The 12,343-nt window shown below is 37.6% G+C and overlaps 1 protein-coding gene across 5 annotated transcripts in view; it reads left to right on the forward strand.

The window, feature by feature from the left end:
• LOC137102985 (disheveled-associated activator of morphogenesis 1-like) overlaps positions 1-12,343 on the forward strand; it is a 40,252-nt gene that overhangs the window by 12,357 nt on the left and 15,552 nt on the right. For 4 of the 5 annotated variants that reach the window (XM_067482946.1, XM_067482949.1, XM_067482948.1 and 1 more), the window contains exons 2-3: positions 8,748-9,037; positions 11,381-11,470. In XM_067482946.1, coding sequence (XP_067339047.1) covers positions 8,852-9,037; positions 11,381-11,470 — 276 coding nt within the window. In that variant the 5' untranslated portion in view covers positions 8,748-8,851. Of the gene's footprint in view, positions 1-8,747; positions 9,038-10,189; positions 10,281-11,380; positions 11,471-12,343 lie in introns of those variants that run through there. The other variant, XM_067482950.1, reaches the window with a different exon arrangement.

Raw genomic sequence — 12,343 nt, forward strand, 5'->3', positions numbered from 1 at the left:
TGTAGGGATTTTTAAAGGACAGGCTGTACCTATTGATATCCTAGAAGAGATGACAATGCTTGCCACGCCCCTTTATTAATGATATGAGAAATTGTCTGTCTACATTATTATTTTTGTTACCACATACAGGTGGATACCGTGATGACCACTCTTGATGTTCTGTATCTGATCTCATTCTATTTCTGTGCTGCTTCATTTTTCTAATGTCTAAAATGTTAGTGTCCATAGGAAAATGATGGTTATGACTCTTTTCTGTGTTTAAAGTATATTATTATATTATATTATTATTAAAGTATATCAAATTTTAATTTTATATTAAAAATACATTACGTCTCAATGTTTAGATAATCTTTTTCCAAGTTTGGTATACTGTTGTCCCTTGGGGTAGCATATCGATCAATTAGTTTAGCGGTATTCTATGTTATTAATTGCTTGTAGCTGTGGGACAGCTGTGGCAAGTTTCTTGTGCTGTGTGTATTTGTAGGTTGTGAAGAGATATATACAACTAAGTCGGACAATCCAATTAAGTCACTTTACTGATATTGAAATTACAGTATTTTCTTTAATATGCCAGTCTCCAGATTTTTACCATCTGCTAACTGAATATGTTTTGGTTTATTAGATACAAAGGACATTACATGCAGGATCATCCAAAGTATACTAAATGCAAATCAGGATTGCAAATTAAAATACAGCTGACACAAATGGTTAGTTTTCCTCATGCAGAATCAATCCAAGCTTGAACCTGATTGACAAATACAGAATATAATAGTGAAGCTGTTGTGATACCAAATAGTTGGTTCAAATGTCAACATTTATGTATGTTATTCTTTTCTTTATATTGTCCATAATTAGGAAACAGCACGAGTGCTGTTCGTGTTTTGTGTGTGTGTGTTTTGGAACATGTCCAGTAAAATTATTTCTGATGAATATTTTGAAATTGTGGAGAGGATATTGTTCCGTGTTTGAGTATTCCCTTCTTTTCCCCAAGTCCAACCTCCCCTTAAAGGGGTTGATCCAAGGAAGAATGCTAACATGCTAAGAGTGGGGGGTTGAAAAGTCTGCCAGCAGAACAAGTTTGACAACCTTGCGTGTGGAAAGAGCAACAACCTTTTAACCTGATTTTTAATCTCTGTCCTCCCTACATTTCAGATGCACACTCCCCACTCCTCAATGTACATTTTTTGCTTTGTGCTATCATTCATTGAATTTTCTTTTAATTTTCTTTTAGATGTAAAGCAGTTTAGAGCATTGGAGATTATAATTAGCTTTCCTAATTAAAGAAAATATTTTTTTAAATTGTAAAAACAGGGGATCATGATCACAAATGTCTCCACAGAGAAAAATGTGGGACACATGCAGAGTTGGTCGAAAGCATCAAGACGTTTGCGGATTAGAAGAAAGCTATATCTAATTCTGTGTAGAACACGCTACACACTAGTTCTGTGCAAAATATGCAGCTCATAAAGCGTTTTAAGTAAAAACGAACAGATGTTGAGTCGGCCATTAAATAGACAATTCTCAGGCGTTTAGATCACTGTGGAATCTTTTTAGGGGAAACAACTTGTAAAAAGCTGGAAGGTACCACAAATTAAATTAACCAGCCATTGAATCGTTCCCAAGTAACCAACGGACAAACCTCTATCTATCAGCTCTGGATTTTCACAACCTTTCGTTAATAAAAAGCTTTGGATTTTTGACATAAAAACATGTCAACAATTCAGATCACAGAATCAGCTGATCAAATATTTAATGCATAAAAAGCAAACACTCTCAGCTCATAATGATCAAAGTCTTTATCTTGTCTCTTACACCTTCTGGTCATGTGTGCTGATCATTTTGACCAGATTTAACTTTGACTTTTGAAAACAGGTTTGGCCAGAAACACAGAAGGATGTGAACAATTAGATTATACGTGTGTGTGTGTGTGTGTGTGTGTGTGTGTGTGTGTGTGTGTGTGTGCCATGGATAATAGTTCCCTGTTTTAGCTACAGCAGATACTGCAGCCCCAGTGTGTGTTCAGTAGCATTAAGCTTTGTTTTGTACCAATACACATTAATAATGTTATGTTGAACATCACAGTTGTGATACTGGACTAATTACTATACTTTTTACTAATTTACTATACTTTTACTACTAAATAATCGATTTTTCAACTGATTAAATAGATAACTGCAATATTGTTTCCCAGTGTTTAGTACTTGGCAACTCTGAAGGGTTCGATTGCAGTATGAATCAGTTATATAGCAACATTAACATATATGATGATAGTCTGGAAATTGGTTTGAGTAATATTTGAATTATTACTCACTGTTCTCAATTATTGAGAAAGTGGGGAAATGGCAGTCATAAAGTTTAAAGTCCATGGAGATGGCTTTTTTGTCCAACTTATATCTATAAACCCAGTGTATCAAAATAAGGTAACTTTAGCGTTTATGGGGTTTAAATAGTTAGTGTTTATTTCTTTAAGCTTATTATTTTTTGTTTGTTTAACTGTTCAGACTATAGAAGTATAACAGATTTCATTGCCTTGTTCCAGATTAACATATATGAGTGCACCCACAGACATGTGTCATCATTAAAAACTGGAAAAACCACTACACCACAATAATGGCGTTACATTCTATCGTATGCAACGCTTTGCATAACAGTCACAGTTCAGACTAACTTTGTTGCAGTTCACTGTCCTTAGTTCAAAGTCCCACAAGATGTTTTAATGGATAGCCATGTAGGCCAAGCGAAACATGTATCCTCTTCTCTCTCTCTCTCTCTCTCTCTCTCTCTCTCTCTCTCTGTCTCTCTCTCTGTCTCTCTCTGTCTCTCTCTCTCTCTCTCTCTCTCTCTCTCTCTGTGTCTGTCTGTTAATCCTGAAATCTGAGAGCCATTCAGTACTACTCCCTCAGACATATGACATTATTGCTTAAGAGGCAATGCCTTTGTCATATGCAGACACACATCCTGTGATGTGAATGCACATGAGCACACACATCAGAGCCAAACAGCTAGTGTAACACTGCACTAAGGTCAGTTTTGAAATCGCTGCGTTGTATAACTAGTTGCCACTATGAGGTGATTGATTTTAATCTCCTTTTAACATGCCAGTCAGCATTTCTATCATGGCCCAGTTATTTTCTGATGTGTGTCCAAGTCTGTGGCATTACCTCACCGTGTACAGAGTGTCATTAAGTATTTGGCAGAATGAACGCCGTGTATGCTATCCAGCTGTGCAAGACAATTGGGCACTGCTGTGCTGTTAGCACCATACCTAAACCAGAGAACATGTGACAGTTTGAAAAACCATGTTTAACATGAATATAATATCCAAATAACCAGCAGTTATTGATAACCAGGTCACTGCCTGAGGCATGAGTTCAAAATGTTCTTTGACCAGAAACCTAGATCTTAGTCTTTCTTTCCCTTTATAAGGTTTAGCAATACTCGTGATGCATTGAGAAATGAAGATTGATATATTACTTGTGACTTTTATTTTTTAAATTGTTGCATTTTGTGGTTGTGAACTAATGCTGCTCTGAAGTCAAAATATTTTTGAGTTTCACAGTTTAAGCAAGCACTAGGTTGCCAATTGATTTTTTGTTGGGCAGCTCTGGGCTGGGGCAGTGTGTTTAAATTGAAGGACTACCAGGAGCCTACACTGTCATTTCTTTCTGATTTGATCCAAAATAAATGATCAACATTTCTGGGGTCCATAAGTCCATAAGCCTCTTGTAAAAATTGATGCTGCAGCTAGTACACACAAATGTACTGCAGATATTTAATTTGCCAAAACAGGACCTGTATCTCCAGTATAATTTCTAACATACAGCTTAAGTATACATTTATGCTTGATAAATAAATGTTTGCACTGTGGGAGACACTGTAGTGGACCAGCATAAAATAGTTGTACCTGCAACCTTGAGTTGCTGTGCATTAAAAATACTCTAATGCGATGATCGTCAAATTGCAAGCCTGATCCATCCCAAATCCTAAATCAGGAAAGAAGATTAAACTTCTGTGCACCAAATGCAAATTCTCCCCAGTTAACACAACTGCAGCTGTACCCTGTATGGTTAAGCAGTCAGTTAACATTAATTACAATACCATTTTTTTTTCACAGTTGATGGAAAATAAAATGATTTGTGTTTCAGTTGGCTGGTGAAGTGACAGAATTCAAAGACTCAGGGTAGGGGACTGACATGGTGCAAGGATGATATTGATGACATAATGACTATATTCATTATATTTTCTGGGAGAAATATCTTTTTTTGTATTTCCATTTGCACACTGCACATAGAAGTCAGAGTCAAACTGAACAATGTCCTTGGAACAGAGAGTGTTTCAGTGTGTGGCTCAAGGATATTTCACAAAGGCAGATTATTGCTAATTATAGCATTTTAGCTCTGTAGATTCCTACTTTTTGAACAAACTCAAGCTGCAGCAACCCTGTTCCATACTATGGGGGTCTTATATTGGTTGTCATTACTGATTTGGTCAAGGTCCCCCTCATTGCCTTTGGCTATAGAGCTACTGTACTTGTCCAGCTTGAAGAGATGGGGGAGCTGTGCAGCTGTACGTTGTCCCAGCCATCGGTACCGCAGATAGTGATACAGACAGCCATTAGTAGCTTTAGATTTAAAACAAATTAATACTAGATCTCAAAGTTAGAAACTGCTGAGAGATGCCAGCTGTAGCTGTTACAGAAGAAGGTATTTCACACATCTGTTTTCAATGCTCTACTGTCCACTGTGTTCTCTCTCTGAGGTTGAATTCCAGCTCCAAGGCAGGCCTATTTACAGTAGGTTATTAGCATTAGCTTGTTGACCTGTTACTTGTTGACTTAGAAATTACATATGGATACTTATTTATGAGAGCAATTATTTACACACTACATCATTGCTATTGTAATATGGGCAAATCCATGAATTTGGTTTAAGGAAGTTAGTTTAGTTTAAATTAGTAAATTATTTTTATTTAATTATTACAAATTATTTACACGTTCTCCAGATGTATTTATGATTTTCTCATTTTGCATTCTGCATTTTGAGTAAAGTAAATAAGTGGCCCACTTACTGTGGCATGAAAGGGCACTGAGTGAGACTGGCTTTTGTACCAACAATTCAAGTATCATCAGGAAAAACCAACTGCCTGATTATAATTGAAGTCAGTAGAAAAAAATTAAAACTGGACAGTATAAAAAGATTTAAAGGAAGGGAAGTGAAATCTGGAAACAGTCAGCTTGATCATAAGTTTCAGGTCATCTTTGAATTCATACTCTCTGTTCTTCATTTCTTTTTACAAATTTTTAGTAATGTGTGCAGCTTTCGGTGTTTAGCTCAAGATGCTCTTCTTAACGTCTGCATTTTATCCAGCTGACCTGACAGTTGTGCAGGTTTTAATGGAGATTCTTGTGCAGGCACCATGCATGGGCTCACACTCACTTTACAAACACTAGGAGTCTTCTTACAGTCTGGACTATCGCCAGGTTCCCCACTAAACCACATGATCAAGTAAACAACAAGGGTATCCAAGGATAGAAGTCTGTTACAGACAAAGAGAGATGTGTTCGTGTGCATATGGGTGAGTGGATTTAATTGTTGGATGTGTATGCATGGAGTACAAAAAAAAAGCTGCCTTGTATTGTAAGCAGTACTCTGCAAAAGTAATGATGTTTCTCTTGAGCATTGCAAAAGTCAATTTGTTTTAGTATAAACTGCATTTTTCTCAATATTGTGGAGACTGCAAATGCAGAGAATTATCATCTTGTACTGTCAGACTGTTAACATTTCAAACATGGCTACTACAACAATTCTTGTTTAAAATACCCATTAATTCCGTTAACCCTTTGTGCTTGGAAAGGTAAGACTCATTTCAATAGATTACATGCTTGAACTGTAATATAATGTAATGTGTGCTTCCTCTCACTTAAAGTAGGTGACATATATAGGTGATTTATACACACACACACACACATTGGCCTTATTGTGACTATCCCACCCCACCAAGCTGTCAAGGGCCACCCTAGTGCCGGTCCCAAGCCTGGATAAAATGGGAGGGTTGCGGCAGTAAAGGAATCCAGCGTAAAAAACTCATGCCAAATTTCCATGTGGAACATGTTCCGCTGTGGTGACCCCTGAAGGGACCAACCGAAAGTCATATAGTGTGTTAGCGTGCCCAGCAAATTATAACATTAGTGCCACTATTTTAGCAGGATTAAGTCAGTCAACTTGAAAGGCAGACTGAGAGCAGGGCTCTGTGAAAGGAAGAGAAGGAAAAGACTATAGGTCTCCACCCAGCAGATTTAAAAATTAAATGACAATAAATACTTGATGTTCACAATATAGTAATTTACTACATCAAATAGGTTTGCAGGTGTGTTGAAGTTGAAGGTGTTAATTGTGTAGGTTTTCTTCAGGGTCATGGAGCTCAGCTGGATATGAGAGGAATGTCCTCTTGTTCCAACAGGCCTCTGTTTTGTTGGGAACCTTGACCGTCTGACAGACAACCTCCGGGGCTAATGTCAGAGCTTTCAGGTCTCTCAGATTAATAATTACAGCACAAACACAAAGTCTTCATACAGTTTGCATTATCCTTCCCTGTATGTATGCCTCTTTGTTCCCTTTGCACATGGCCAGGCCTTGGCACAACCACAGGTTCCTGTAGCTGGATTGGGACCAACTCTATCTCTCTCTGGTCCATGTGTTTACAGCTTGATTTAGTTAATGGAAAAGATGGGCAGTTTTATGCACTAATATGGTCAAAGAAGGCTTTGAATTGCTTCTTCCCTTCATGGTGGAATAGATGTTGAGTGTGAAGCTGAGCAGCTGCTGCTGAGACCTCTGGTAGTCTATTTGGAAAAGTCAAGGATATGTCAAAATACATATACTATTCAGTGTGTTCATAGAGTGAGCTGCTGTGTATCCAAAGTGTGGCCATTTAGCCTCAGAGACCTTGCTTACATAAAACAGTGTAATATTTTTCATTTGCTGGACTTTGTATACGTTGGTGTATTTGCCATTTTTATTTAATGAAAACAAAATGACAGATTTTTAAAGATTTACTGGTGGATGGGAATAGTTGTTGCCAGTGTTTAAAATATCAGAATTACAGCTACAGATTAACTAAAAAAGCAACTAAAATGGGACGGTGATGACATCAGTCTTTATTTGGATTGACCAAAACCTTTACTTTTTATAGCTTGACTCTCTTTAGTAAAAGTTAATGCCCTCACTTTTCCTTTTGGAATACATGACTGTAGCTGTCATCTCTTGCCTCAGCCTGCTGAACTAGCCAACATTCTACATTTACAGTAAAGAGATGTGACCTGACCAGGTTAAATTTAGAAATGCATCACAGTGCATATGATGCATTCTGTCTCGATAAGGCTTATGATTTATAAAAAATAACTGGAGAAGGTCAAGTTAATGTAGTAATGTTCAGCGGGCTGCCAGTCACAAAAAAGGCGTTTATAAATTCCTGCCGGTCAGCAAAGCCTTTGTGGTTTATGATACTTGGCATCACACCGCTGGTCACCACAGGGAGGGAGACTATAGAGCTGTTTTTGTGACATGCTGAAGAAGTTTTCCTCATGGATATCTGCACCACATCTTTATTTGTCAGACAGCAGTCTTGGGTACTTATCTTGACCATTATTCCTGCTTGGAGGTAGTCCAACAGGTCTGAGAGCACATATTGCAGATGTCTCCTGTCTTACACTGTGAGTTTGTATGAGTTTGTTGTTTTCTGTGAATCAAACCTGTTTGATTTCAATAGTGAGGAACAACATCTGTCTTGTTTCAATGCCTTGCTTTTGGGATAAGAATTTAGCTTTTGCAGCAAACAAAGTTATGTTATGTCACTGGCATTTTTAGATATGCTAAAACTCGAAATTCTAGTGCTCTAAATACAGTTTATTCTGATTCCAGGTCAAAATACCCAGCTGTGTCTGATGGCATTGCTTTTTTTTTATTTGTTTGTCTATAAACCAAAAAACTGGATAAATTGAAATTCTGACCTGATGATTGCCAAGGTCATATAAGTTATCCTCTGTTGACCATGAGCATTTCATCCCAATCTATCCAAACAATGTTGAAATAATTTAGTCTGTTCAAAAGTGCCACCCTGTCATCCTCGGAGCCTCATTACTAACATGGCTGAAAGAAACCAAAAAAGCAAACACAAAAACATTGCAGTGATGTCAGTCTGATTGAGTCTTCATAGCTTTTGGTGTTCAGCCCACCTCAGCAATGCTGTTCATTTATGACAGCTGATCTCTCTATATTTAAATCTGTCATACAGACAAATGAGGCAGACGTCCAACAGAATTGCACATATCTCCTACAGTACTGGTAAAATACCAGCTGTTAGAGGCCAAACCAAATGTTTAATCATGTGACCATAGAGTCTAGTGAGGGTTGACTTTAGTATATAGTATATATATAGTATATATAGTATATTATCCAGGTACAGAAACATAAGTTATACTACTGACAACATGGCCTGAGCAAATTTACCCTTGGAGAGGTAAAATTTTTTAAGAGAGCAGACCATATTGGATTTTGTATTTGGTAGCATTCAAATTATAATGTCTAAGTATCAATGGAATATTATCTTCTTTTGTTCGTCTGTCTTATTAGTTGATTTTAATAAATACCTGAGTCACAAACCTGAATGGTGAAGATCTCACTTCTTTGTGTAAGACCCGATTTGTGATTTTGTTCAAAATTAATTGTGTCCCTATACTTTGTCCACAGAACTCTCTGACAGCGGCCAAACTCTGAGGTGGAGAAGGCTGTGAAGAGGCCCTGAGGGAGCCTGTTGCCCTCCCTACCTGACCAGCTGGACACATTCGATAACCATGGCTCCTCGGAAACGTGGTGGTGGCGGTCGCAGTGGCCTCTCATTTATTTTCTGCTGTTTTAACAGCAGTGATCACCCAGAGATCACCTACAGGCTACGTGAAGACTTTGCCTTGCAGTCCATGGAGCCAGCACTGCCGATGCCAGGATATGATGAGCTGGATGGCATGTTCTCCGAGCTGGTGGTAAGCCTTTACTCTGCTTTGTCTTGTTAATAATGTGAAGATTTTAGTGATTATATGGGTCCATCAGAAGGTCCTGTTTTATGGAACATATTCTAATGGTTAAGCAAAAATCTGGGATAAAACACCATGTTTTAATGTCATTAATTCTCTTAAAAAGACCTAAACAGCAAAGAATTGGTCCAATGTACAAGAATCATCTCTGGAGCTAGACGTTATTTATCTGTGCCACAGAGCTCCTTTAGTTATGACTATGGTGACTATAAAAGGAGTTATATAAAAAGAGCACCTTTTTCTTAAAAGAACAAAAAGAAATGAAAGACAAACCAGGTGGAGGTTTGGGATGAGATTTTATAGAGTCTACAGAGGAATGTGAAGATAAAATAACTTTGTAAAACAAAGCGAGCTTCAAGAAAAATCTTAGTTCATGTAAATTACCCTTGTCACCGATGTCAGTCGCAAATATTAAACAAAAAATGATTGCTAGTAACTAGATCAGTAACTAAAGTTTAAAACGGCAGAGCTTGCATTCGATTTTATTTTTGTCATTCTCAATTATGTTAAAAAAAGCTCTAAACTGCAGACATCTTTCCACCTGCACCTACCTACAGAGTATTGTATCTGAGAAGTTTGTGAGAGTACAATACAAGTACAGAAAGGCGGGATTCGATTTCATACCCAAAACAGCATCAGGACATCCATATTTAAAAGCATGTCTAACATCTAGTACAACAGACATTTCCACAATGTATTAACCTAAGAAAACTGTGTTACCTCATTGTTTACACTGTCTGCTACATTTTTAGACACGCAAACTGCCATTTGCTTCCAGTTTACACTGTCTTGTGTGTGGTAACAGGGAAATGGTACTTTTCTTTCTCGGCTTTATTGTCACTTCTAATTTGTCGTACTCTCCTCTGGCCCCATTATCCTCCCCCATGGTTACCACAGTAATCTAAGCATGACATTTTTGCACATCAATAGACCTCATTCAGGAACTCTTAATGTCTCTGTCTCCTCCATCTGCTAATTGCTTGTTTTTGTCTGCCACCCTTTATGAAGACTTAATTGAGTAAGTTGAGTATGACAACAAGGAGGCTTTCAGTTGCTCTGTTTACCAAAAGAAAACCACTGTGTGCTTTTCTTTTTGCCTAGTACGAGCGTGTAATCAGAATATGAAAAAAGGCTCACGTTGTGGAAGACGTTTATCTGCTCTGGAATGATCAGTTAAAACCAGTGAACTTGAGTATTACTTTATTTATTTTCAAAATCCTTTCAGTCAAGCAAAACATTAACATCTAATTTATTGCAACATAGAGTACCTGTTTTCCATCCTTTAAAAAGTGTCAGTAAAACATACAGTTGTATCATAATTTCCTAATTATTGTTTCTGGTCAGCATATGGCCCTAAATAATTAATCAATTAATTGTCCACGCACTCACTAAACACATTTAATCATGGCAGACCCAGATTTAAAGAACACAATAGTTCAATTAAAGACATTTTGCTTGTTTAATAGTTGTAAAACATTGGGTAATCAATCTGTTGTCTAAATAACATTAACTTAATCTCCACTTTTTTCGTAAATAGCCAGTTTAAACTGCACTCATCTTCTGTATTGTCTCTCTCATTGGGGGCCTGGTGGCTCAATGGGTAGAGCATTGGGTTGGGATGGAGAAGGCTGCAGAATCAAATAACCTCCCCACCACGTGTGGCCTCGCCCAGCCATAAAGGGCTACCTTCCTCCCAACCCTGGAGGGTTGCAGCAGGAAGGACATCCGGTGTAAAAAAGTGATGCCCAATCACTGTGTGGCACATGTTACGTTGTGGCGACACCTGAAGGGACAAGCTGAAAGCCGTTGATCTTTTGATTGTTTTTCCCTCAGCCAAACAGCTTAAAAATCAGCTTATGACATTCATTATTTTTCACATGAAACTCAATTACCTATAGTTGTCTTAAGACTGAACTAGTGTGGACTAAAACAATTCTTTGTTGTCCATGCCACATTATATCAAATCTTAAACATTTTATGATATTCAGGGTTTTGAGAGTATTTGAACCCAAACTAACTTCTCTCTGCTACTTTTTCCACTACTTCCCAAAAGCACCTTTTGTGTGCCTCTGTTTAATCCAGAGACATGTTGAAGCTATAGTGAGGGTATCTGGTGGTATCCTGCTGATTAAAAAGAGATTCAGTACAATTTGGTCTCAACTAGAAACAGAGCTAAAATGTATCAAGTATTGCTTTTCTTCCAGGCAATAAAACAACTTAAAACAAACATATTTGTGTGTATGTTGATTTAGTTTACATTTTTACCTTTTCTGTATTTTTCCCACTTTGCAGGATGAGCTTGACCTCACAGAGAAACACAGGGAAGCCATGTTTGCCCTTCCTGCAGAGAAAAAATGGCAAATCTACTGCAGCAAAAAGAAGGTAAAAGACTATGTGGATTATGTCACTCCACAAAGGCCTCCACGAGCTCAGTGCCAGCTGGCTCCTTTTGCTGAATAATATCTGCAGATATCCCAGCTGCCAAGTTTGTGTAATCTCTTCCCTCATTGATTTGTTGATACCTGAAGCTGTTTGTTTTCTAAGTCACAGACCACAAAGCCTTGCATCACTGTGTTTCTGTGCTTACGACAGGCCCTAGCATGAAGGTGTTGTCTGAAAGCCGAATCTGTGGAATGTAGATACGTAGATGATTATTTTTCTATCTTTGATGTCTGGTTTATGTTCTCAAGATGTCTGACCTTAAACTTTAAAACATGATATTGTTTATGCTTATCTTTGGAGCTTGTAAGATTGAGAATATTTTTCTGTAAGGTATAGAAGTCAGCGATTTGCCTAAAAAGTGAGGTTAGTTTCCAAACAAAAGCTACACTTTTATATATTCACATAGTAATTAGTAGTTATGCTTTAATCTAGTGTGAGTAAAGAACCAAGTGGTACATTAACTACAAATGGCGCTGGTACGATTTGAAAGTTGCAAATGTTTTGTTAGGGCTTAATTTATTTATTTTTCTTTGTATCTCATTCAGGTGCAACAGCTAGCATTTCATAATGGCAAACATTTATTTTCCTATTGAGGCAGTAATAATACATGCATAGGTTTAATCAGGCTAGCACCTTACATGACAGCTCTGCCGTTATCTCTGCAGGAGTGTGTTTGTAAATGGGTGAATAAGAAGCAACACTGAATAGTGCTTTTTCCTGCAGGTAAGGTAGAAATGCACAATACAAGTGCAGACCATTTACTATTTATATGTTAACACTTTACTTTAGTTAGATAAGACGACTGATACCCCT

The sequence above is a fragment of the Channa argus genome, chromosome 17 (genome assembly GCF_033026475.1).
Source record: "Channa argus isolate prfri chromosome 17, Channa argus male v1.0, whole genome shotgun sequence".
Lineage (NCBI taxonomy): Eukaryota > Metazoa > Chordata > Actinopteri > Anabantiformes > Channidae > Channa > Channa argus.